Source organism: Triturus cristatus, chromosome 3_1, assembly GCF_964204655.1.
Source record: "Triturus cristatus chromosome 3_1, aTriCri1.1, whole genome shotgun sequence".
In the NCBI taxonomy this organism is placed as follows: Eukaryota; Metazoa; Chordata; class Amphibia; order Caudata; family Salamandridae; genus Triturus; species Triturus cristatus.
In genome coordinates this window covers 308893225-308917678 of record NC_140583.1, presented here as the reverse complement: position 1 = coordinate 308917678, position 24454 = coordinate 308893225, and the positions used below count along the sequence as shown (strand labels likewise).

Sequence of the window (24454 nt, the reverse complement as noted above, 5' to 3'; positions counted from 1 at the left end):
CCTCTATTCTTGACCAACCATTTGACGAAGAACACCTCTTTGGTCCAGCTGTTGATATATCTCTGGAAAAAATTTAAAAGGATACTGAGGTTGCAAAGTCCATGGGGGCCTTACAATCACCTTCCAACAGAGCATCCTTTCTTCGCTCATTCTACAGGGGTGGCTCCAAAAACATATCTACAGAAAATCCCTCCTCCTCTTACAAAGGCAACAATCAGTCGCCCTCTTCAAGAGGTTACTTTAGAGGTGGATATGGAGGAAACAACGGAAAGGGAAGAGGCAGAGGTATTTCAACACACACTTCCCCTACAAACACCAGTGACTTCCTTTCCACGATCATTCCACTCCTGTCGGGGGACGTCTTTCCCAATTTCTACCCATTTGGAATACGATTACATCAGACAAATGGGTTCTACAAATTATCCAATCTGGTTAACGTCTGGAGGTAACAAACACTCCACCAAACATTCCTCCGGGGTCACACCTCATGTCACAAGAACATCGTACCCTTCTAAAGCAAGAGGTTCTCTCTTTGTTTGAGAAAGGTGCAATAGAACCGGTCCCTTTACAATACCAAGGGACAGGTGTGTACTCCCTCTACTTTCCAAAAAGGACGGCTCTCAGGCCTATATTAGACCTCAGAGAACTAAATCTGTACATTCTGTCGGACCACTTCCATATGGTAACACTAGAAAAAGTGCCTCCGCTCCTTCAGCAAGGCGACTTTCTCTCCCCTCTGGATTTAAAGGACGCCTACTTTCATATACCAATACATCCTGCACACCGCAAATACTTCAGATTCGTGGTAGCAGGCCACTATTATCAATTCAAGGTGCTCCCATTCGGAGTAGCAACAGCACCCAGGGTTTTCACAAAAGGCTTAGCAGTGGTCGTAGCCCATCGACAAAGACATGTTCACGTCTTCCCATACTTAGACGTCTGGCTCATGAATGCCAGCTCGCACGTCAGCTGTGTACGCCACCCACAAAAAATTTGCAATTGCTCCACGAGCTGGGAGTTACAGTAAATCTGTCCAAATCCCATCTTCAACCGTCCAACACTCAAGCATATCTAGGGGCTACTATAGACACACAAGAAGCTCTAGCATACCGAACTCCGGCCAGGGTCTGGAATATACAAGTCCTGCTGTCTCAGTTTCAGCCTCAACACTCTTAACCAGCTTGTGTGTTCATGCTGTTACTGGGAATGATGGCGTCTTGCATTCTAATAGTTCCTTACGCAAGACTTCAAATGCGTCCCCCCTACAGGAATTTTTAGCAAGACAGTGGAACCAGGCTCAGGGTCTGGTATCAGATCTAGTGTTGGCAGACGGCCGCTCTCATCGCTCTCTGCAGTGGTGGAACACACAAAAACCTTTAAAAGGATGGCCCTTAAGCGACCCGGTTCAACAAATAGTACGAACAAGCAGACGCATCATTGACTGGTTGGGGAGCACATTTCCAAACCCACACAATTCAGGGCATATGAAGCTTGCAGCAGAAACAACTTCATATAAATCAACTAGCACTGCTAGCAAGTTTTCTGGTAATGAAAGCATTTCCAGTTCATCTAGTATGCAAGACTGTCTTGATTCGTACAGGCAACATGACAGCGATGTATTACATACAAAAAGAAGGGGGGGGGGCACACTCTCTCCAGCTGTCATAGCTAGCACAGACCATCTAGAAATAGGCCATATATCACAAAATGCATCTCCTTGCGGAACACCTTCCAGGAGTAAACAATCAGATGGCAGATCTGCTCAGTCGTCAGACACAACAAATCCACGAATGGTAACCACACCCTCAAGTTCTCCTCCCATTCTTTCAAATATGAAGCTTCCCAGGCATTGACCTGTTCGCAACACACCTAAACAGAAAATGTCCAAACTTCGCAACCAGGTATTCACACCCATTGTCCAAGGGGCAATGCACAATGGATTAATTGGTCAGGGATATTTGCTTACACTTTTCCACCTCTCCCACTCATTCCATTAGTGGTTCAGAACCTCAAACAAGCGTCCCTGACACTAATCCTAGTTACTCCCACATAGGCACGTCAACCCTGGTTCACAACCTTGTTGGAACTGTCAATAGTTCCTCATCAAAAAGTACGTCTTACACCCAATCTCCTCACACAGAGCCATGGAGACATAAGATATCCGGACCCCAGTCAACTCAACCTGGCGATTTGGCACCTGCAGCAAAGTGGAATCGCTTTGTAATGTACTGTACTAACAACCACATCGACCCGCTTGATGCTTCTGTTCAAAACATTATTTGTTACATCTACAGCGTTCCAATTTAATGTGCACATCTATACGCTTACCATTTGGCTGCGATAACTTCATACCTCTAGAATATACAACATCTATCTCTCTTTAGAGTGCATGTCACCAAAGCTTTTATGGAGGGACTCAAGAGTCACTCCCCCAAGACAGCCCCCTGCTCCAGTGTGGAATCTCAACATTGTTCTCACCAGGCTAATGGGTCCACCCTCCGAACCATTGCCCAAATGTTAACTGCAATTTCTCACGTGAAAAGTAGCTTTCCTCATAGCTATTAAATCACTGAGGAGAGTTGGTGAGCTTCAGGCACCAACTATAGAAGAACCCTTTTTACAGATGCACCAAAATAAAGTAGTTCTTCAAGCCATTTTTGCCTTTCATATCAATCAATCTGTTGAGTTACCCGTGTTCTTTCCTCAACCAGATTCTGTGGCAGAACGTGCCCTACACACTTTAGATGTGAGGAGAGCATTACTTTATTACATAGAAAGGACAAAAGCTTTCAGTAAGACAAACCAACTTTGTCGCTTTTGCTCCACCACATAACGGCAATCCCATATCAAAATCAGGTATTGCAAGGTGGATAGTCAAATGCATTCAAATATGCTAAGCAAAACAAACATTAACAGTTCCTCTTAGAGCAAACTCTACACGCATACTGGGGGCTTCTATGGCATTTTTTTTTTTAATATAAATATTTTGATTAAACCGGCTCAGGCTAACCCACAGAGTCATCATATCTAAATTTTGTACATAGCACATCATTGTTATTAACAACCCACCCAAGATCACGACCCAATCCTCACGCCCCATGTGAACTCTCAGAATGTTCTAATATAATCTGGAGTGGCCCTCCCACCTAGCTCCCTACCCTACCTAATACCAACGGTACTTCTGCCATTCTCCCCAGATTTTATCCCATTTGTGTGGACAACCTCTGGCTTTGTGAACCTCTTTCTCTGCCCTTGCACACTAATCCATATCAGACTTCCAGGCTCTCACTTCCTTTATCGGTCTTGCACCCCTTATTTGGGCTTTATTTGGTTTTGCCACCAAGTCACCTTCTGCCCAATGGTTGTGTATTTCGGCCATTTATCTCCCCCTGTCACACATAGAAGCATCCATCGTGAATCAACTGTAATTGTTATCTCCGTGACTTTTGACATGACTTTTGCCACTCCCTTTCAGTATTCATGTATATATTTACAATCCCACAAAATATGAATTAAGGTACCAATTTCTCCACATTCCCTAACACAGTATTCGGACATCCCATATCCCAGCTTATATATCAGTGTTCTAGAGGCATATGACCTGTGTAATATGTGCAACTGTACCAGACGAAACCGGGCTCTAATTGCCACTTCCCTGGGGCTTTGTACCGCCTCTGCCCAATCGTTGTCCTCAGGTAGCCCCACTTCCGTCTCCCATGTCACCCGGAGTGGATCTATCGGATTAGGGGAGTTGTAGAGCAAATTTTAGATTTCAGGGAGGTGGCCTTGGTCTCCATTGGGTCCATCAGTAATCTATCTTCGAAAGGGGAATGATCCAGCAGAGTGTCGCCCTCCCTTTTATGCTGGTATGGTGCGTTTCTGAGTTGTAAGTATTTATATTATTCCGAATCTACCAGTTCATACTCCCCTTGTAGTTCTGGGAATGTGAGCAGTGTCTGATCCCTCCATATATCGTCTAATTTCTCAATCCCCATCACGTCCCATTTCCTGAAAGTCTTTCTGAGGGGCTTCAGTTCTGTCAATTAATCACTGTACCACAATGGAGTTCTCCCAGATAACTTGCCCTTCCAACCCAAGTGTTTTGTCGCCTCTTTCCAGACTCGGATGACGGTTCGCATATGCATAGGTAAGTATTTATCCGAGCACCCTCCGTATAGAGCTGCCATGTATCCCCTTGCCCTCATCGCCCAGTGATCCGCCCTAAGCACAGGGATGCCTCGCTCTCCAAAGGTCCAATCGTTTATCACGATCAATTGCGAAGCCCAGTAGTACTTAATAATATCTGGGACGGCCAATCCACCTTCATACACTCCCCTCTGTAGCTTCCCTAGTGCTATCCTGGCGCTACCACCGTCCCAGAGGAGTCTGCGCACTTCCCTATTTATATCTCTGAATACTTTCTGTGGGATAACGTGGGGAGTATTTTGCATTACATATAGTAGTTGAGGTAGTGACATCATTTTAAGGAGGACTTCCAAAGACACCAGCAGTTTTCTCCAGTGTTCCATGTCCTCTCTTAATCTCTGTATCTGTGGGTATACGTTGTCCACCAGAAAGTCTGCCTCATTCGTGGAGATCTGCATGCCCAGGTAAGTGAATTTTGGTTTAATTTGCAGGGGAGTGTTATCCATTAGTCTCTGTGGGAGTTCATCGGCCAGCGGCAACATAAGAGATTTTGGCCAGTTGATTGTGTATCCAGAGTAGGTGCCAAACAACTGAAAGACCTGGAGAACCCTTTGAACTTACCTATATAGGTTAGTAAGGTACAGGACGACGTCGTTGGCATATAGAGATATTCTGTCCTCTCAGTCCCCTCCCCCGGGTGTCTCCTGTAGCACCGCGTCGTTGCATATCCATGTTGTTAGAGGCTCCAGCGCCAGGGTGAAAATCGGCTACAGTGGACACCCCTGCCACATACCTTTACTGAGGGAGAATGAGCAAGACACTTCTCCATTTACTCTCACTCTGTCCTGTGTTTTGATATACCAGCTTCACCCAGGAGCAAGACTTCGACCCGAAGCCCAGTCTGTACAGTGTGGCGAATATGAACTGCCACTCTATACTGTCAAACACCATCTGTGCGTCTAATGATCGGAGGACCGCGGCCCTCCCCGGTGTATGTTTGGTCCAGTCAAGAACTCTATACAGTCTCCTCCGATTCAGTTGCGTTCTACGATGGGGCATGAATCCAGATTAATCTGGATGGACCAATGTGGCTATCACTGGTCTCAACCTGTTTGCTAGGACCTTCGCTTCCACATTTAAAAGCGATATGGGCCTGTATGACCCACAATCAGTCAGGGGCTTACCTTTTTTTTATGGATTACTACGATAGTAGCTGTCCGTAAGTCTGCTGGGAGTTCCCCTCGGTCTCTCGCGTCTTTGTTCATATTTAAGAGGTGCGCAGCTATCTTGCTCACCACACTTTTGTAGAATTCTATCGGCAAGCTGTTAGGACCGGCTACCTTCTAAGATTGTAATTCAGAGAGGGCAGTTGTGATCTCTTCCACCGTAATTTCTTGATCCAAGGCCTGTCTGTCAGCTTTCTCTAGGCTTGAGAGGTTCATTTCGCACAGCAGTGCGTCACAATCTCCCCTTATTCTCTCTGTACTGGAGGTATATATGCCCTCAGAGTATTTAGAAAATTCCTCCACTATGTCCTTTCTATGGCATTCTTGGGTAATATACCTATAGGTGACATATGCAAAGCTGCAACATGGTCTACACCTCACACATTCACTAAACACTTGTGTAGATTAGTTAGCAAGACAATTTCAAACAACTGCAACAGCTACAGGTTAGCCATCACTTTGGGAGATAACTGCTCTGTAGTCTATGCACAGCATATGATCTACAGCTCATATGCCTCGAACGGAAAATACAACTAACCCGTATGCATCTGTTCTTGACATATAGAGCTGTGTAGTCATATGCGCCCACCCTCCTCTCCAGGTACCTATACTTGTTGCTCTAACATCTTAATTATGTACATGCATTCATGGACATCTCCTATTACTGCTCTCACTAACTCCATTATCACCCTCTACGGGAAAACAATCTAACAATGGAGTCGATGCCTATGCGCACTATCACCGAAAGGAGTCACCTACCTCGTGACTGGAAAGACATCTTCAAAGAAAAACAAAGTGCAAACATCCGGACCCAACACTGGACGGTGATCTATGGACAGTAAATGATTCTGCAGCGCTATATGCCAAGAACAGATGCATACTGGGTAAGTAGCATTTTCCTTACCTTTGTCATTCCTTTGTTTTGTTTCGGAAGCATGTTGTGTGAGCAATGTCTGATAGACCCGTCCAGAGGTAATAGTATAAAACAGGGCATTCTGCTCCATCTTCTCCAAGCAGATCCTTCACCCTTTTGGCAACTCACATAATATCAGTTCTGTTCATATGGTGGGGGAGGGAACTGCATTATTATTGTCCTCCACCTTTCCTCTGTGTCCTGCTTCCAACACTGTCGGTCTGCAATGTAGGGCCACTGCAAGAGAAACATCCTTGATAATGTCTGTCATTGTAGTGGGATTCAGTTGGTCAGCACTGAATTCCAACAGCTGCTTTAAACCACAGTTACAACAAAGTGATGGAACGAATGCTTCAATAATTTTAACCCCTGGCAATTGCTCGGGCCGCTTTCAAGTCCATTTTGTGCCCAGCATGCCACTCTAGAAAAAGACCTGCCATGCGCAAATTGGTATCCACCCTGCTCCTCCTAGGAACAATCCTTCCTGAACTGCCAGTCGAGAACTGCTCCAGAAAGGAACCACAAGCAACCCAGACAGGTTTCAACCTTCTTAGGTCTCATCAGTGAGGTATAGCTTGAGTCCTATAGCACAGTGATCACCAAACCCATGTTTGGGCATACCCATCACACTCTCTGCATCAACTGCAACAACAGCAAGTTGATGGGTGAAATACGTGAATTAACATCAGCGATTGCCAATCACCATCAACCAGATTTTAGTCAATTGTTTTGTGCTCACCATGTAACTGAATACCAGGTCTTGTCTTATGCAATTCTGTATCAACCCTGCTTCTCATTGAAACAGTCTGTCTCAAATTGCCAGGCAAGGACCCCTCCAGAAAGAACTACAAACAACCCCAGACCAGTTTTGACCTACTGAGGTAGGTTCAGTGAGGTATTGCTTGAAAGTCTGGGCATAACTGCTGCACATAGGGCGTCAAATGGGTCCAATCTGAGGTGGCATTGTGGGCAAAAAAAGATGGACTAGAATGAGGCCAGAGTAATTACCAGGGGCTGAGATTAATTCAAGCATCCCACTCATCACGTTGTTTACATCAGTGCAATGTCCTAAGTAGGACTAGTATTCCCAGATGTGTGTCCTGTGCTAGCTTTTCCACTCGAACCAAGTTTCACCCAACTGAAGTGCCACAACAAGGGACTAATTCACTGGAATGAAAAGACCAGGCCACGTCACTGCACCTCGGTCACCGGTAAGGTAAACAAATAATTGATTAGTAACTGCAGAATAACGCAGAAGTCCACTGGATCCCATAACCTTCATCACTAGCTTTTCATGTGTCTCATCTCAAGATATTGTAATGAGCTCGCTAGGACCGGAAAGCAGCCAGAAAAGATTTGGGGACAGAAAGCCACTTTGATTTCTCACACTGGCAACTCTCACCCGTGAACACACACTGTACAGTCTTATACTCTTCAGGTCAATCATGCTCTTCTGGCAGGGTCCCATTTCACTTGTTGCTCAAGAAAGCTGAGCCCCTTCCCTATTTTATGGAACCCTAGTTTTGAAACCCTAACAAGCAGTGCCATGTCTGCATTACAAAAGGCGATCTGGTTTGATCACACACCATAGTCACAAAAGGTTGTTTTCCAGGCAATTCAGCATGGTTTTTTGTGAGAGTGGTATCTGTCATCTTAGGTTACCAAAGTAGGAGAGGATGTCGTCCGTGACTTCTCCAGTGGATAAAAGGCATCCAACCAGCTGAAAACCACGTTGCTATGAAGCCCCATCATATGCGGCTATATTGAGTAATCTTTGAACATTTTAAAACAGATCTCATTGACACTCTGAAGCTGGTCAAGACGGAGCTGCATGAGCAGATCAAATCCTATCTCGCCAAAAAACTACAGAAACTGCGATCCAACCTCAGTGAGAAAATTGCAACTCTTTGCAACAATGTCTACGGTGCTAGGTAATTAGTTCCAGAGCTGGAAACCAAAATACTAATTTTGGAAGATACAAACGCGGAGATGAAAGATCAGCTACATGAGCTACAAACCTGGGAGTACTTGATATTGAAACCCAGGGACCTGGACATTTGCACCGGATGAGAAAATATAGAAGCATAAGGGGCCTTCAGAAGGGAGCTGAAGGCACTGATTAACAAAAATTGATGTTGTACCTTTTTGAGTCATTGCTTCTTGGAGCACATGGTGATGTCAAAATGGTCTGGGCACACAGGGTCTCTCAGTGGACCTTAGGGGGCTGTCATGGGCCAAGAGAGGTACTTTGTAAATTCCATGATTTCCAACTGAAAGAGACGGTTAGCAGTGGCACACAAATGCATGGTTGTAAAACATAATGACTTTGAATGCATCATTTTACAAGATATTGCACCTGTGCCTCTTGTGCATTGGCAGTAGTTTTGCCTCATCACAGATAGCCTCAGGAAAGGCAAAATCATATGCCGCCCTCTGTACCCATTCGGGATTGCTTTTGACTTTAAGTATAAAATGCAGAAAAACTTTAAATTCTGAGGCAACGAAAAAACTTGGGATTCAAATAGAGAACTCTTCTGAAGATTGTCAACAGCCGGCCCTAGTGAAAGGAAATTCTCTCTGGACTCTGAGGGGTGCGGATGGAGGGTACTTCGGCTACAACATCTGAGAGGTCAGAGACAACATATAAGAAACAAGTAATGAATTTTGCTGCTTTCCTTTTCGCTTGTTTTCTTGAAGGTACATTCTAAATCGCATGTCCTCGTGAGGATCCCATAGGTGAAGGGACAGTGATTTAGGCACAATGTTTCACTGCATAAATTGGTAAGCCTTCTCTAGAGTGCAGATGGATGAAGTCTGTCAGGAACTATCCATTGCTTGAACTCTTAATCATCTAGCCAAATATCCTCCACTCTTAAGGGAGGAGGGGGGGGATCTACGGATCTCAAAGGGATATCTTCCATCGGTTGGAATGCCTCACATTAGTGGTGTGAAAATAGACCACTTTGTGACTATATGGGGTATCCTATCTGATCATAAGATCAATGTGAAAAGTTCCTGGTGCATCAAAGATGTTTAAGGGATGGTGAAATCATTAGGAAGTTGCACGCTGGCGCTCCCAGCTTCCCAGCACAATGATATGATAATTTCCTGCGAAACCCTAGCACTATGTGTGCCCTTTTGTGTATTAATGTTACTTTCCTCCTGGGTTACTCCCTGCTGTGTGGGGAGGCCTGCTTTCATCCGGACAGCAGAGGGTAATATGTGCTCTAACTCTGCATTGTTTTCTGTCTATTATGAAGTTCCCTGGCTATACTGAATAAGCAGCTGCCTATGTAATTATTTTATGATATCTTTGTCATACCTAGAGTTTCACAATTGCTTTAGTAGCCTTCTGTTTCTCAAATGTGCCTGATAATGCACAATTTGCCCTTAGTGTTCCCAAATAATTCTCTGTGAGAGAGCCACCTGAGCCCCCTGCCACCGGGCACTCATTCAGAACTTTTGCGCCCCACCCCTTTCAAATGTCATCAGCAGTCACTGAACTATAGTTACGCGATACATCGGTAATATAGACTAGGATGCATCCCATGGCTGGGTTTTCTGAAGGCGACCTTATTTTAATGGGGGGCTTCAGTGCTCTAGGACCCCGGCCTGGATAGGAGAGTTTAGGCGTCAACACGTACAGGGGCATTCTCTGAGCGTTTAAAAAACATCAGTCAAATAGTTGGGTCTCGGAGATATTTGGTGAGATCACCACTCACATGATCAGGAATACCTGTTGTTTTCCATAGGACATGCTCCAGAATAGATTACATTATCATTAATAATGCCCTGGTACCATTGGCAGCTGGATCTGAGGGTATAAGATAGGCCAAATAGGTGTATCGGATCATAACTCAGTCACGCTTTGCATACATTGGCAACAGAAAACAATAGGACGTTGGATTCTGCATCCTACATTCCTGAGATATCCGGTTCATAAAGAACTACTAGTGATACGTATAAAACGGTGTATTGAAGAGCATAATGAGGAACCAGCTTCATGGCAAAATTTTAATGCAGTCCGGCGGTGTACTTGCATCAGTCTAATGACAAATGTTAGGCGATTGCATAGAACCCCTTTCAAACAAGAACTTCAAACAGCAGAAGCCACTTATAGAACAACTCCCTGCCCATGACTTCTACGTACAGTTTACGGTTATCAGAGGATAATATGGGCGATAGGAATAGAGTAGAGATTGATTTCCTTCAACCAAAAAGTGTATTAAACTAGAGGCAATTAGGTTGGGACCTTACTGGCCAAGCAACTGAGACAGAGTAGCTATGTCAGGGAACTCATTAATAAACCATGGAATCTATGTACTGGGAAGAAAACAAGTCCTTTTTGTCTTTTACTGTATCTTATATCAGTTTACCTATCTTACCCAATCATTGTAAAATGAATATTTAGATAGGAATCACGTAAGACCAGAAAATACTTCTTGAATATCCGATAACTGAAGACAAAGTTAAGTTTGTGATTAAAGCCCTGAATGCCAATAAGATGCCTGACCTTGATGAATTCATGGGATTATTATTTGCTTCTCTAGCTCTGCCATGATTCTTCTTTTTTTATAAAATGCACAATTAAATTCTTCTTTAAAAAAGAAAACTTCTTCACCTGCTTCCAAGAAGCAGCTCAATGGTTCTTGCGGAAAGTCCCTGAAGAAGACCAAGATTCATAGGCTTGTTATGTCTACCTTCATCGCTGTGACTTTAGACTCTTGATTTGCTCCTAAGACATTCAGTGCTCTGTTGACAATTGTCTGTGAACAACAGTATTGTAGCACTGCTGGTTAATGGCCCCAAAGCATCGACATCTGCCTCCATACAGCTCCATTGAGTATGCCTCATTGATGGTCAACCCTTAAAGGCTTTCATTGTAGACTATCCCATCAACAACTGTGTTTTTTACTCTGATGCACAGTCCAGTTTCTGTAAATATGATTTCGCTATTAACAAACGATCTTGCATATTCACAATACACCAGCACTCTTCACCAAAGACCTCAACCAATACTTCCTCCCAGGAGGACAAAGAATGTTGCATTGATGAGGATAATGTGTTTAAAAACAGTACTGTTTTTTACTAGCGAACTAGTGATAGTTGGTCCTCACAATCGGGAAATTCACTTGGTAGCAGTGGTTTCTCAAGCCATCAGAGACTACGTTAGCAGCCATCACCAAGCTGGATACAAAATGTGAGGCTGTACATTATCTACAGGGTGGGATGGTCGCCAGACTATTATGGGCCTATCTTTAATTCAATCTTAAGTGTTGGTGGGCTATATAGCCAAGATGATAGTTGGTTTTCTAAGCCTGCTCTTCAGATGGCGCAATAGGTTATGAAGTGCATTTTAAATTTCCGGCAAAGATTTTCAGTACTGATTTAGATGTAAGTGATATCCAGCAATCTTTGGCTTTTGCGTACTAAAGACAGTTATTAAACAGTTAGTTTTAATGGGTGATGTGTAGTTCTTTTTTCTAGATCTGCATCAAGGTACACTTGTGCAAAAACAGGTACGCAACCTAATTCACTAAAATGCGCCTCACTTCTGCCTTTTAACTTGTTTAGTGCTTACCTTACTGCTTTGGTAACCCTTATTAAATCATGCGAATTTACAAAAATATCCGGGCTGGAGAAGAAATGTCCTAAATGTAACTATAATTGCCTGTGTCTCAGTCTTTTAAAGATTCTCATGTGACCTGCCCTCCTACCTGTTCATGAAGTTATACATTATTTATCTTGACGAGCTTTGTAAATCTGACTGAGTCTTTCCACCCGTGTTCAGAGTTTGGATCATAAAATCAGATTGATAGCCTGTAGATAGTCTATGGATGTTTCAATGTTGTTTGAGGGTATGTGTCCACTGCTGTTACTGTGTTTATGTGGAAATACAGGTTAGTAACTTTTTATTATCATATAACTAAATATTTTCATCATGGAATGCTTCCTTCCAGTTTCTTAAGCACTCATTCAACTAAGTAGATAATCATTAAACTAATCATGAAGTCTAGTTTAGGCAATGCACTCGGAAACTAATTAAACACTAGTTGAACATGAATTTACCATGAACCATTGGCTAGTTTTGATACTAGTCAGTAAGAGAACCTAAAATATATGTGAAGGTGTTGGGTTACACAGTGGGAAATCTAGAAATAGTCATAAAATCAGTTGCGTTTTTGTTAACTTTGTTAACTAATTTTGGTGAGGATAATTAATTGGTTGAGAAGGGACACATACATTCTTGTGACTGACACGTTTTTGCTTGGTCCGTAGGTACCTTCAGAGAATTGTTGCCCATCCTACCTTATTACAAGATCCAGATGTGAGAGAGTTTTTAGAAAAAGAGGAGGTTAGTATTGATGTTGCAGTATTTGTGCACTGATGACAATTTACCCAGTGCGTGGATGAAGTAAACTGTAATTTTGGAAAAGCATGCGGGTAGATCTTTATTTTAATACTTGTGTTTTTTAGTATTTGCAAGGCACGTTGATTAACTTTTATCCCAGTCTAAAACTGTTGTTCACTACATTGATACGGTCTGTTCTCCTGGTGTTGACTTATTTGTCTGTTTTTGTAAATATTTTATGATAAAACTTTGTGCTCAAATTAATTATATTTCCCATTTCGATTATGTGCAGGAGTGTACTGAAAGTATTGGGGGGAAATGTGACAGTAATGTTCTTTACATGGACCGTCTGTACCGTTCTCATTTCAGTGCCCATTGTTGTCTCAACCTGGCTCCTGAAGATAGTTTCGATAAACTGTGCTATTTTATGATCTCCCATCCGGAGTTCATCTGTGATTGCTTCTGTTACTTCTTTCTTGCCTTACAGCTTTCAGATAGACCTGGTTTTCGTCTCCCTAAATCAGTGGTTCTTAGCCTTTGGTACAGGGACCCCGGGGGGGAGGTCCATGACTGCTTAGAAAATGCAATAATATTAACAGATTAGTGAAGTGAATGTAAACAAAGAAGCAAAAGGTACACTTGAACATTTTAAACATTCTGTAAATGTAATGGAATTTGAAATTGTAGACTAAAGATTTTTTTAGCATGCTCTAATTGATTAGTTGGAGAAGTGTAAGGGCATCAAACAGAATATATTATGGACAATGTGTCCTTGATGAATTTAGAAGAACTCCCAACATTCGTATTTAACAATTATTATTTTTTAATTTGTTTGAGAATTAAATAAAATATTACATTATTTGTTTATTTGTTTGATGAATGCTTGTTTCTGTATCTGTTTTGCAATCCAAATCATTGAAATGCATAGGCCAGGGTCTTCAACTTCCAGTAATGATTCTGTGGGGGGGTCCCCAGGTTCTAGTAATGATTAAGTGGGAGTCAAAAGTTTAAGAACCTCTGCCCTAAATGAACAGGTAGGCCTAGGCCTTTAGTGTTTTTCAAGGCCTTGCATAATGAAGGATTTGACTCGGGTCTTCCAGGAACCTCTTCCAGCTTTCTTTTGATCCAGCTGCAGACTTTTACTCCATGCTATTATCAATGCTCAGACCAGTCTTGGTGCTTCAAGTGCAAAGTTAAAGTTATGGAAGACTGGTACAGTCTCTCTGCCACCACTCCAAGTGCAGCTCCTGTCAGTTTTCATGCTGCTTTCGCTATTTGCTTTGCAGTTTCAGTAGATTCAACCAGACGTTCTCCTGACCTTCTCCTCCCAATTCAACTGCTTCTCTAGGTCTTTGTTCTAGCTGCTCTATCTTGGCTGTTACAGATGATATGATTTCCACAGTGGATCGATCTCTTAGGCATCATCACATTATAGCTTGGTTGAGAGAGCCAGGCTCTAACGAAGACAATGATTTGGAGACCGGTACCTGTGACCACATGGGTTACCACATTGGCATCCCCAGGTTTTGGAACCATTGTCTATTGAGATTGTGCTGGAGAATAATTTAATGTTTGCATTGGTCGCTGCAATAACTGTCCCATGGTATCAGGGCCAGAAGAACCACACTATGGGATGAGTTAAAAGTATGGGGTTCAGCAGTCTCCAAATGGCAAATAAAGTTTATCATCTCTTCTTTTGATCTCTTCATTGAAGTCTGCTCCACTAGGAAGGCTTTCTTTGCTCCTTAGTAAGTGCAAAACTGGTACAGAGACTGATTAAGGCAGAGGTATGGAAAAACTAAATAAATTGCCACCAGCGCCTTCCGTTCATCATAATAAGGACAATCGCTGGCTATTTCTAGAAAGCTTGTAGGTGAGAAACCAAGTAGTGAACCCCTTTTTCTTGTCTCTTCAACTGGGTGTAGAATATGGGGTTAGATATCGGGATAAATAAACAGGAAAAGGGAGAGCCCGGAACAGTACATTCTTAAAGTTTATAGTATAATTAATAGACGTTAGGCAGTGGAACTTCATAGCCACCAACCCTTTTTATCGGTGAGCATGGCGTCGGGAGAGGAAAGGCTCTTCTTTTCGGGGCAGTGCGCCAGGCTTCCAAGACCTATTGGCTCTTTTCCACTAATCCGATTTTTTTGGACACCATTAAAATGTTTGCATCTTTGTTTCTGTTACCGTCTTCTGCATTGATAGTCCTTCCTCCGTGTCTTGTTTCTCCATTTCTTTTCTCCTTACTGCCTCTAACTCTTCCGGTCTCCGCCATGTATATCTACTCCCCCTGGTGGCTGCACCTGAATGTTTGCCTGACTGCCTGTTTGTGTCCTGCATGTCTGGGTCTGACTTCTTGATCTTCCTACTAATTGGGAAATAAATGAAGACCGTACCGGTAAGTATTTTTGGGTATACAGCTGTCAAATATATAAATGAGAGCTGTGCTTGGGCACACCCGGTTACACTTGCCTAAGCTAGCCCTGTCCATGTAGACCTGTTACATGCAGGCTCAGGAGATGTCTTTCTGTGAGTGCACAATCTCAGTCATTTGACAGTATTGGGGCCTTGTGAGAAGCTGGGTTGCTGTTGCAGTAACCCCCTCACTTTTTGCCAGACTACTGATGCAGTTTGACTTGATGTGCCCTGGGTCTCTGCCAATCAGCTTCCCAGGGCCTGAGTTCTTTCCCCAAAACTGTACCCAATTGGCATCTCTGGTTACAGGTCAGCCCCAGGTAAATGGTACCACTGGTTCCTAGGGCACTGTGCCCAGGGAAGACCTCGAAGGGTTGCAGCACTTATTGTGCCACCCTTACAGGCCCTGTACCATTACACTCACACCCTTCCGTTGCAGGCTGCGTGTCTTGGTGCAGAACAAAAAGTCGACATGGCACACATCCCTGTGTGCCATGTCTTCAACCCAGTGCCCTGGCATAGATCAGTCACCCTCTAGCTGGGTGCCCTATACCAGTGGTGAGGGCACATGTGCATGGTCCCTGTACCCCAACAGTGTCTATGTCCATTCTTAGACATTGTTAGTGCATTGTAAGTGCAGTGCTGTCATTAATTGCCCACGAACTGAGACATTCAGCTAATGCTTTGAGACGCTGTCGTAGTACGCTCACCACTGATTGGGGGAATCACGAGGGTTGGAAGTATACTATACCGCTGATTGCTAACGCGAGGACAGGCATAAGTTTTTACTCTGAATTCGCCGATAATAGCTTTTTAAATTGTTGTGTGTTGAGAGATCTTTTTAAAAAAAAATATTTGCACAGTCCGCTCACCTGCACCTTAAAATATCATCTCACCTCGCTACTTAGCGAGATTTCACCGATCTGTGCCAATCACCAAGCGCCATCTTTGTTTGCGCTCTAGTGGTTGCGTGTATTTAAACAGGGGAATGCAAGCGCGCGTGCGCAGCTGGCGCGCCGGTGGCGCGCCGGAGGCAATCCCGTCCGCGCCCCGGTCGCGCCGTGCGCCATAAACGCTGCCCAAATCCCCACAGGCCGACTCCACAACTCCAGGGACGCCCTACTTAATATTGGCAAAGGGCAGCAGGGGGTTCATCCACAGGCTTTGCACTGTGGATTGATTAACAGCAGATCATTGATAAAACACCATCAGGAGATGAATGACCTGCTGGAGGATTTAGGTTTTGACCTGCTGTTCATCACGGAAACTTGGATCACCCCTGACTCCTCGGTGGAACTTGGCCTTGCGTGCCCAGCAGGTTATAAAATCCTTCAGAAGCCGCGCATGACGGGGAGAGGAGGAGGGGTAGGGATAATATTCAAAGAGAAGTGGAACTGTATCCCTCTGCTGATTAACGATATAGCAGGGTATGAACTCCTGTATAGAGGAGCCCAAGGGGAAAATGCTGTCAGGCATGGTTTGCTACAGGCCCCCGGGCCTGGACTTTCAGCATCAGGCCCTATTGGACACTATTATTATCCTAGCATCATCACATTCCAGATTGCTGCTCCTAGGAGATTTCAATCTCTGGGACACGGGGAGTTTAGGAAACCACCTGAAGGCTTTGAGCCAAACCTGTGGAAACTGCGGGTTGCAGCAGCTCATTCAAAAACCTACTCACAAGGGAGGAAACATGCTTGACTTAGTCTTTGCTAAGAAGCCGGAAACAGAGGTACTTAGTATAGCTCCGCTGAACTGGACTGATCACTTTCTGATCCAGCTCAGGATAAATCTGCCAAGAAACAAGTCGACGGGAAGGAATCCAACCACCCACCGGTGGGGGAGAGACTGGGCGAAACTCTCCAAACTGGGCCCAGCACCCCTATTCCATTGTCAAACCTCATTTAAACTTGGGGAGGCAGTTGAGGAAAGCTACAACAGATACAGTAATCTCATCAACGATGTCCTAGGAGAACATATCCCAAGGAAAAAGCTCAAGGTCAAAAGCGCGCCCTCGGTCCCCTGGTTCAATGAGGAACTGAGAGTGCTACGCGCAACCCGCCGACAAACCGAGAGAAGGTGGCGCAGGGCCTACTTAGAAACCGATGAAAAAGCCTTGAAATCTATACAAGCTCAATACAAGCAGGCTATTAGGGAGGCCAAGTCACAATTCGATGCAAGCTCCATCCTGCAGGCACCTAATGGATCTAAGGCTCTCTTCAATATTGTAAGAGACCTTAGTAACCCTGGATGCCTGGCTAACAGGGACCAGCCTTCGCAAAACCTGTGCAACAAGGTTGCCACTTTCTTTATTGACAAGGTCACTAAAATCGTGGGTGGACTTGACCATAGCAGAATGGAAACTTTGCCAGCCAGCGAGGTCGCCCGGAAGGACATCTCTCTGAACTGCTTCCCACCCCCCACGGAGGATGCTTTTGGCACCATTGCTCGGCAGATTTCATCTGGCTCGCCCCTCGATCCCCTTCCTCACAAAATCTGGAAGGAGCATGGCCCTGATTTATTTCCAGGCCTGTGGCAAATCTGCTGCCAATCCTTGAATGAAGGAGAGGTAGCAGACTGCTTGAAACGGGCGATAGTCACCCCCTTGCTGAAAGAGCCATCTCTAGACCCTATGTCGCCAGCCAGTTTCCGCCCCATTTCTTTGCTGCCATTTCCTATCAAAATACTGGAAAAAATGGTCAGCAAGTCCCTGTCAAACTACCTGGAAGAGAATCAGTTGCTGGACAGGGACCAGTTCGGATTCCTGCCGGTGCATGGGACGGAAACTGCCTTGACAACAGTGATGGACAAACTTCGTATGCGAGCCTACAGTGGAAAGTCTTCAGTTCTAGTGCTGTTAGATATGTCGGCCGCGTTCGACACGGTTAGCCATGCCGTACTGTTGTCAAGACTGGAAGGTCTGGGGGTGAAGGGCTGCGCCCTGAAATGGATACGCTCCTATTTGGCGGGCCGGCAACAGGCAGTCATGCTGACACCCTTTACCTCCCCTTGGTCCTCAGTTCGCTACGGAGTACCCCAGGGCTCGGCAATTAGTCCGATCCTTTTTAATGTCTACCTAGGCCCACTGATCCCCATCATAAAATCCTATGGGATCGAAGTGGTCAATTATGCGGACGACATTCAACCGCTGTTCTCCCTTGAAGGAGAGCATGCGGTCCCTTTGAGCTCCTTTCAAGCATGTATGGGGCAGGGCTCAGACTGGCTGCAAACTAACTCCCTGCAGCTGAACGCCGAGAAAACTGAGCAACTGCATTGCCACGCTGCCAGAATACCCAATTCTCTTCTGGGCGAGTTCAGGCTTAGACCAGAGGATGCCCCTATAGAAGTCGCCAAAACAGTCCGCAATCTAGGGGTCATGGTGGGCGAAAACCTCCAGATGCAAACTCAGGCCAACAAAACAATCAGCACCTGCCTTTCCCTGCTGAGAGCCCTTCGCCAAATTCTCCCACTTCTACCAAGCAAGGCTAGGCCTTTAGTGGTCCAGAGTGTAATTTTGAGTAGACTAGACTACTGTAACTCCTTGTATTTGGGTGCTCCCCAGTACATTGTGCAGGGGCTACAACGAATCCAGTCCTTGGCAGCCAAAATGGCACTGAAGCGACAACGTGACTCCTCTGTGTTGCAGGCACTGAAGGATCTACACTGGTTGCCTGTGAACGACAGAATTAGCTTTAAATCTCTAGTCATGGTCTACAAAGCTCTACACAACACAGGTCCGCTTCCTCTGCGAGAGCGCTTTTCATGGTATGAACCAAAAAGACTCCTCCGTTCTACCAGTCAAGGACTAGTACCCGTTGCCAGGACTAAACTAGCAAGGATGGGAGGTAGGGCCTTTGGCACGGCAGCCGCATGTCTTTGGAATAAAATCCCCCAAGAACTGAGACTGGCCGAATCCTTGTTAGGCTTTAGAAGAGGCCTTAAAACTTGGCTATTTGCCAAGAACAAACAGTAATTTTCCCTGTCCAGCTGATTGAACGTCTGACATGCTCTTTACCATCTCTGTCTCCAAGCGCCAGGATACCCGTTGGGTGACAGTCGCGCTATACAAAAGAGTTATACAATACAATACAATACAATACAATAGTATATGGTGCTGGGAGTTTGTCATTACGAACTCCACAGCACCATAATGACTGGACTGAACTGAGAAGTTTGGTATCAAACTTCTCAGCACATTAAACCCACACTGATGCCAGTGTGGAATTTAATGAACAATGCACACAGAGGGCATCTTAGAGATGCCCCCTGAAAAACGACCGACCACTAGTGTCCAGGTTGAGTAGCTGCTTTCAGCTGCCACACCAAACATGTTTTGGACCCCTGGGTTGAGAGCCTGCTGCTCTTGGGGGCCTGAAACAATGCACATCCTGGGACGAGATGCCAAGCCTCCTCCCCCAGGATGGGCAGGGTCCACGAAGGGGAAGCTTCAAAGGCTTGCTGCATTTGTGAGCATCCCCAGTACACTTGCTGCTTTCAGCAACTAGTCCCCACTCGTTCTGACCCCCACTTTGGGCGGGAGAACCTGCGGGAAAAACAAGTGAGGAGAGGTGTGCCCACCTCTGCCAACTCCGACCCTCAGGTGGGGGAGGCGAGGTGAAGTCCCTTGCATCTTGCAAATGGGGAGACTCCGCCAAGAAGGGATAAGCTCATGAACCCCTCCCACTGGAGGGTGGCATTTTAGAGGGTGTACCCACCCCAGGGAAGGAACCCATTGGTCCCAACCTTTTTACCTACCTGTAACGCCCCTAAATCTAGTATTTAGGGGCACCCCTGAACCTTGCTTCCTCAGACCAGAAGAAACTACAAGAAAAGAAGGGCCGAACAGCCATGCTGAAGCTAACAAGAGGAAGACACCCACTGAATTGGCCCCTGTAATACCAGCCTGTCTCCACTTTGAACCTGCTCCCGCAAAATCCTGGTGTGTCCTGCAGCCAGCAACCTCGAAAACCCCGAAGGACCTGCCTGCCTTGAACTACAAAGACTGTGTCTCCTGTGAACACTGGATTTGTTTTTCGCCAACCTCTGGTTCCGGCTGGACACTGCGAATCCGCACCACTCTGCACCTGCCGTCCATGGCCTGAGTGGGCAAACACCAGGAGGAGGTCCCCCCGGCGATCCTGACTGGAGATCTGGCGACCCCTGACCTGCCTCAAACCTCCAGCCGGTGACTGCAGGCTAAATCCGAAGGTCCCCCCAACTGCTAAGAGGAGCTGGTAAGAAGATCCGACTCTAAAAGGCACCCCTGCACCCGATGCCCTACGGCCTTTGGTGACCAAACCGACGGTGCATAAGTAATCCCCAACTTGCCTCTCGAAGTGGTGGTCGCACTCAGAAGACCTTCGTCCCCAAGCCTGCAGTGCCTTTGCAAACAGGAGGTTCCCCTTTGCAAACAACAGGGCGCCCGACGTCGAAACAGCACCCTGCACCTGGGCTGCCTTAGTGCCGCTGAGGGTGCACCTTTGGTGCTACTTTGTTTCCCCATTTGCTCTGAGCTAAAGTCCAGGAGCTTTGCTCCCACAACCAAGTGGCCTGCTCGTCGGCAGCCACCAACCAGAGGCTCCCTATCCCCCATTGGTTAACATTGGGCCTCAGCACCTGGCTGCCCTAGTGCCACTGAGGGTGTAGCAAGAGTGCATCCCTGACCTGGGGGACCTCTGAGCCTACCCCCAGAACCTCAACTCCCACTACCAAATACTCACCTTAAAACCGATAACACTAATGTTCGAGGCATATGAGCTGCAGATTACACACTGTGCATAGATCGCCATCTGGTGTTGGGCCCGGATGTTGCAGTTGTTTTTCTCCTGGAAAGTCTTTGGAAGTCACGACGTATGTGACTCCTCCTTTGGATCGTATTGCGCATGGGCTTTGGCTCCATCCTCAATTGTTTTTTTTCCCCGCCATCGGACTCGGATGTGATCTTCGCGCTCCGGTTCCGAACAGTTTCCAGTTCTCCAATTGACGCGCAATCCTTCCCCCTTTTCGCGGTATTGTTTTCGATCACGATCTCCACACTCGACGCGGCTCTCATCGATCAGGACCTTCGATTCCAGTCGTCGACGACGGCCTTTGGGCCTACCCAAGGTCCGGTCCTGGGTAATGGAAAGGACTCCCTTCAAGAAGTGTCCTCGATGTGGGTCCAAATTCCCCCACATCGATCTCCACGAAGTATGCAATCTCTGCCTCTCCCCTGAACACGAGGCTGAACTATGGCACACTCGTCAGCGACGATCCCAGATGACATCTTCGGAGAAGGCGTCGATGCTCCAGAAAAACAACATACCGACGAGGGCCTCGTCAGCGCCGCCGAAGCCGACAATTCAGATATGGAGGACATCACTCCGGCACAGAGGGTCGTGAGTACCGAAATCCACCCCACACCCTCCATGGCATCCAAAAAGGCTTCGGTCACGCCTTCGCCTCCGAGCCTAAGCACGACCAAGAACATTGCTTCCCACACCGCACCTTCGGGGTCGGTAAAGAAGCCTATTAATCCTTCCGGCGGCTCGGGCTCGAGCCAGCCCAACGTCAGTGCTGAGAAACACTCCGCACTGATGCCGAAAAAGAAAATGGCCTCCTCCTCGGCACCCAGCTCCATACCGAAGCACTCGGTGCCAAAAACCAGCACCAGCTCCTCGGTACCGACACCATCCTCGGAACCAAACAAAAAACACAAGGCCACCGACACCCATATCTCGATGCCGAAAACCATCTCGGAGCCGAGTAACCAACCAGCCCATTCAAAGCCGCATAGTTCAAAACAGCGGACTAGTGCAGACTCTAAAGCAAAAAAAACTACGGCCCGATGCCGTCGGCGCAGACGGACAGACCACTCTCTGAAGAACTTTTTACACCTGATCCATTGCAAAAAACACTGATCAAGGATCCTAAAACTGGACATTTGATGCTCAGCATCAAAAAGATATAAATACAACAATATCTCAGCCGGATTCATTAAGACTGATTATATTTGTATGTACAAGACATTACAACAAAAGAACAAAAGGCGAGAGACTGCAAGATATTTGCTAAATGTGCCCATGGGCATCATCTATTTATAAGACCAAAAAATACACACAACAGTTGTGACAGCATTGTTAGGCATAAATGCGAAGGCAACCCTAAAGAAAATTGCACATAGTGCTCGTGACAGAAAGTAACTGCGCAAGTGACAACGTGAAAGAACACCACAGCGCAAGAGAACCGTGATGTAGGTTAAATACAAGATAAAAAGGTTCACACAGAAATTATTTCAGATACATGGATTGTCATTTTCAATGTTTTGGAGAACCAAAGTTCAAGGTGCGCCTGAAGCGTTTTAGCTGGTGGGCAAGGGTCGACGGCGTTTCGATCCTGTTAAATTAGGATCATCTTCAGGACCAGGGTGGCCTATTTGATGAGTGCTGTGTGAAGAAATGGAAGTATCAGAGCGGCTGGGGGGAGAGAGAAACAGGGGGAGGAGTCGGAGAGTTTAAAAACTGGAAGGAAGAACAGTATGCCTACCTGATGCATGTAAAAATTAGTGCTAGCGCAGAAAAGAGGGGACTCGCTGTAATAGTCAAATTAATATTGGGCAGGGCGTCAGAAATGAGCATCCAGATGGAGTCTAAAAAGTAAGACAAGGTGCCGTGAGTGAAAGAGGGAGAAGAGGGGGGGTGGGGGAGGAGGGGAAGGATAAGTGTGGGGGGGGAAAGTGGACCAATCAGCGCCCCCGGGTCATCACTCCCCGCGCACGCAATTCCTTTTACAAAGCCAGTTCTGCCGTTTCCTGTTAGAGACACCGGCTGCATTTTGCACACGATCGTGGCATCCCGGCGATTCACAAGCCTTGGATTTAATCCAGAATCAAAATCTCTCCCTTCCACTACGAGGTAAGCCCCGACCTCTACACCTACGTTTTCCTTGCTATCCTCTGGCTCGACACAGAGTTTCTCTAATCACCCTGTTCGCTACCCCCCTCCTTTGAATAGTTATCTTCCTGAACCTTTTTTTTTTTTTTTTAACAGTCAGCAACTGCCACAAGGTCTTCAATTTTAACGAGATATTACTATGCTATTTACTATGTCCGGTGGAATATCCAAGATATTGAAGAAGACGCCTCACTCACATAATAGTGACATGCTTCATCATAGGCATTTTCTCCACACCCAGATAAGGTGGTACTATCTGGGCGGACTCGACCAAAGATGTAATGGGAGTGCTTAGATAAGTAAATGACTGGTCAAGCAGGGAACCAGATTTAAAATAAAAATACCTACAAGTATACCCCTACTCAATCCTTTATTCTGGGGTACTCGTGGCACCATTAAAAACCATGTGTTGGGTTTTTTTTTAACATAATTTTATTCAGATATACCCTCATATAAGTGCCAACATGTTTCGGCCCATGTTGATAGCCCAATCGGGTCTGGGGGCCTTCGTCAGGGCGATATATTACTGTTCCTTAACTTTAAGGTCCCTGCCTTATTTTTACGCATGTGCTACATGCATACCAAGAGTGAGGCCTAATGCACTCACCTGCACATCTTGTACTCGAAATCCAGTAGATTTTCTATGAAGAGGTAAGAGCGACAATAAGGAACATATACCTCGGTGTATATTTCTGAACATCAATTACTATTGTGCCTCAGGGCTTCTGGGTATTGTGGTTCTATTATATTACGTGGTTGTTACGTAGTTTATTCTCTTTACTCATTGGCTTTCTTTTTTAATAGTGCCCAACTTGTGGATTTTGTGGTTTACAATGATAAGATTCTTGTACATAAATCACGAAGTTCTTCTGATATGGAGCACAGAGTGTGGTGAATAGAAATAGGGGGACTGGCTTATCCGGTTGACTAAGTAGATATGTCTACCAACACCTAAATAGTGAGCTCTTAGTCGGGTGGTGCACCGATACGCAACACTACTATAGTGAATAAGAGCACGACATAGGCATTATGTGAGTGAGGCGTCTTCTTCAATATCTTGGATATTCCACCTGACATAGTAAATAGCATAGTAATATCTCGTTAAAATTGAAGACCTTGTGGGTCTCTTTCTTTTGGCAACAGTTGCTGACTGTGATAAAAAGATTGATTGGGAGAACGCAACTGTGTTGTTCAATCTCTCACTCTCCGTGTGTGAAAACAAATCTTCCTGAACCTTGACAGAATCGATCAGGGTTGTATCCCTGCAACCGACTCTTCCCTCGATTGTCGTCTCCAGCCGGTGAGTGTTTTTCCAGCTCTGTTTTTGTTTTCCCCTTCTCTATATTCACCGTCAACAATCCCTGCCCCAACACAAACCCCGCCCTTTTTCTCCCTCTTTCACTCACTGCACCTTGTCTTTCTTTTTAGACTCCGTCTGGATGCTCATTTCTGACGCCCTGCCCAATAT

At 45.6% G+C, this 24454-nt stretch overlaps 1 protein-coding gene across 2 annotated transcripts in view; it reads left to right on the top strand.

Moving 5' to 3' along the window:
• The window catches only part of SNX1 (sorting nexin 1), a 732138-nt gene that overhangs the window by 334911 nt on the left and 372773 nt on the right, over positions 1 to 24454 (top strand). For both annotated transcript variants that reach the window (XM_085643997.1, XM_085643996.1), the window contains exon 8: positions 12565 to 12640. In XM_085643997.1, coding sequence (XP_085500123.1) covers positions 12565 to 12640 — 76 coding nt within the window. The remainder of the gene's footprint in view (positions 1 to 12564; positions 12641 to 24454) is intronic.